At 33.0% G+C, this 2,460-nt stretch overlaps 1 protein-coding gene across 1 annotated transcript; it reads right to left on the bottom strand.

Annotated features, from left to right (window-relative positions):
* Positions 1 to 267: 267 nt before the first annotated feature.
* Positions 268 to 2,460, bottom strand: LOC107810764 (transcription factor TCP13). Its single transcript, XM_016635588.2, has 2 exons — positions 2,265 to 2,460; positions 268 to 1,828 (listed from the first exon to the last, which is right to left on the bottom strand). Exon 2 carries the CDS (start codon positions 1,664 to 1,666, stop codon positions 767 to 769), a length of 900 nt encoding a protein of 299 aa, XP_016491074.1. The 5' UTR covers positions 1,667 to 1,828; positions 2,265 to 2,460; the 3' UTR covers positions 268 to 766.

Here is a 2,460-nt window from a genome sequence, read left to right on the forward strand (position 1 = left end):
AGAAAAATTATCAAGTTTAGTAACCTCCAAAAAAAATTCATGACAAGTCTAATAAGGTAATTTGGCAAATAGAGTAATTACCATTTATATAATCAGTTAAATTACACCAATAATGCAAAGATTCGCATTATATATATTATATGTGTATATACATTAAATCATAATTTTATAGATGAAAAACATGCTGAAAATTTAAAAAGAAAACAGGAAGAAAAAGCTATCATTAGCTTCTATCTAATTAACTAGGGCTCCTTGCTAGGATTATTGTGCATTCAGAAAAAGCTCGTTAAATCCATAGACACAATAACCTGATGCCAAAGATATATATTGTCTTCTATCCTTACAACGGTATATAACATAATAATACAATTCTGAACTTGTTGTACATTGAAATAAAACAAGTGATCTCAAACATGGAGATTTCCAGTCATGAGTATTATGGCTATGGATTTCATATATAAGAATTATCAGTAGAATTTAAAAAAGAACCCATATTTGGTCTTTTATTATACCGGTATGGAACTGTTCAGGCAATGAGTCACATACCTCTAGTCTTGAATAGCCCACAACTTAATGAAGCTAATTCATAAAACGAAACATCCGAAGAATAACAAAATCACTTTGTTTGATCACTGATCTCTGTTTGCTCTGATACCATGCTGAAGTATGTAATCATTTCATGTAATAGCTCAAGCTCTGAAAGACGACGCACACTATTTTCATACTTAATAATGTCTTCAACAGATCAAATGGATCAACAACAATCTCAATTGGAATTATGAAACTCCCTATCATTGTTAGGCTCCCTTCCTTCACTATTTTGAGAAGGTAGAAAATGAAAAGGTCTTACATGAGACTGGCTAGTGGAGTCAATAGAATGTCTAAAGGAATTAGCACTTGACATGGGATTTTCTGAACTCAACATTTGAAAGTTGATTTCTTTCGGATCAAACTGATCTGATGATGCTCCAGCATTAATATTATGTGGATGGAAAAATGATTGTGGTAATCCTTGTGGATAAACAAGAACTTGTGAACCTATTGGCATAGACATTAAGTTGAAGTTGTGAATATCTTCATGTTGATGAGATGATGAAGTCACATGATGATGATTTTCTGAATGAGCTAGGGATAAATTCGAAGGATCCCATTTCAAGAAATTAGAATTGTATGGTAAAGCAACATTATTTGATGGTTCTAATGGAACATCCCAATTGATACTGGTACTACTCGTGTTCTTAATACCAACCTCTTTATTAATTTGAGAAGCTCCAATTCCTAACATAGGATAAAGATTTGGGTTCAAACTACCTGGAGGAATTTGCAATGGAGGCAATTCATCAATTTCATGCTTAGCTGCATTAATCAACCAATCAACAACTTTGCTAGGTTGATTAAGCCCTAATCTGTCTTGAAGATCATATAATTGAATAGCAGTGGGAACTGAAAGTCTTACTCGTCGATCTCTTAGCCCTCTTACAGTGCAAACTTTGCTATGCCTATCTTTCCCTCCAAAAGCTCGCGAAACACGAACAATTCTTGGATCTTTTAGCCTTGTCCATGATGTTGTTGAATTAGATGATGAAGAAGCTTTATTATTTGGAGTGCTCTTATTGCCATCTTCATTTGGATCTCCCTCTTGCTTGTTTACTTCTCTTGTAATCATCTTATAATGTCTCTCATAATTGGGGGGAAAACAGTTTCCCTAGGGATATGATCTTCTGAACAAAAAAGGTAAATGGCTTACTCCTTTTTTCTGTAATATCTCTGTGGCCTTGTTATTGATCAGACTAAAGTTTCTTTGTTCAGTGTGCTAGCTCCGTGATTTCTGTTTGATACCCCAAGACAAAAAAAAAAGTATATATAATTTAGTATAGACAAGAAGTAAAACCAATTAATACCCTAAAAGCTTTTTCTGCCCACTTATACAACAACAACGTCTCAATCTCAAATAAGTTACAGTTTGGGATTAAGTCATAATCGTTATAATATCTACCAAAGAAAAAAACTCATAAAAGTAATCCTCTTTTTTTAATCCAACAACTGGAAGAAGGGGGTAAAAGAGAAAAAGGAAATCATGAAATTTCAAGTATAAGCATTAAAAATCATGTACAAACACTGAGAATGAGATATAACCTAACTAGCTATAGTAAAATCTCTTTAACTTGGCTTTAATTAGAAAGACATGATATTAAGGTAAAGCATGAAAATTGACATGCCCTAAATTTTTGTAGAAGAACAGGAAATACTAGAGACAGGCTTACCCCATAAGTTTGATGATGATTTCAATCAAGTAAAGAGAGCTGCTCAATTTGAAGGGACAGTGCTTAATTTCCTCAATTTCTGTAAACAGTTCCAAGTTCGTATGAAGGTTTAGAAAGAGGAAATTCTCTTTGATTTCAGAGAACAAACATTATATGGAAACTATATGATGTGCTAGTTGAAAGAGAAGCTAAGCTA

This window comes from Nicotiana tabacum, chromosome 3, assembly GCF_000715075.1.
Source record: "Nicotiana tabacum cultivar K326 chromosome 3, ASM71507v2, whole genome shotgun sequence".
Taxonomy (NCBI): domain Eukaryota; kingdom Viridiplantae; phylum Streptophyta; class Magnoliopsida; order Solanales; family Solanaceae; genus Nicotiana; species Nicotiana tabacum.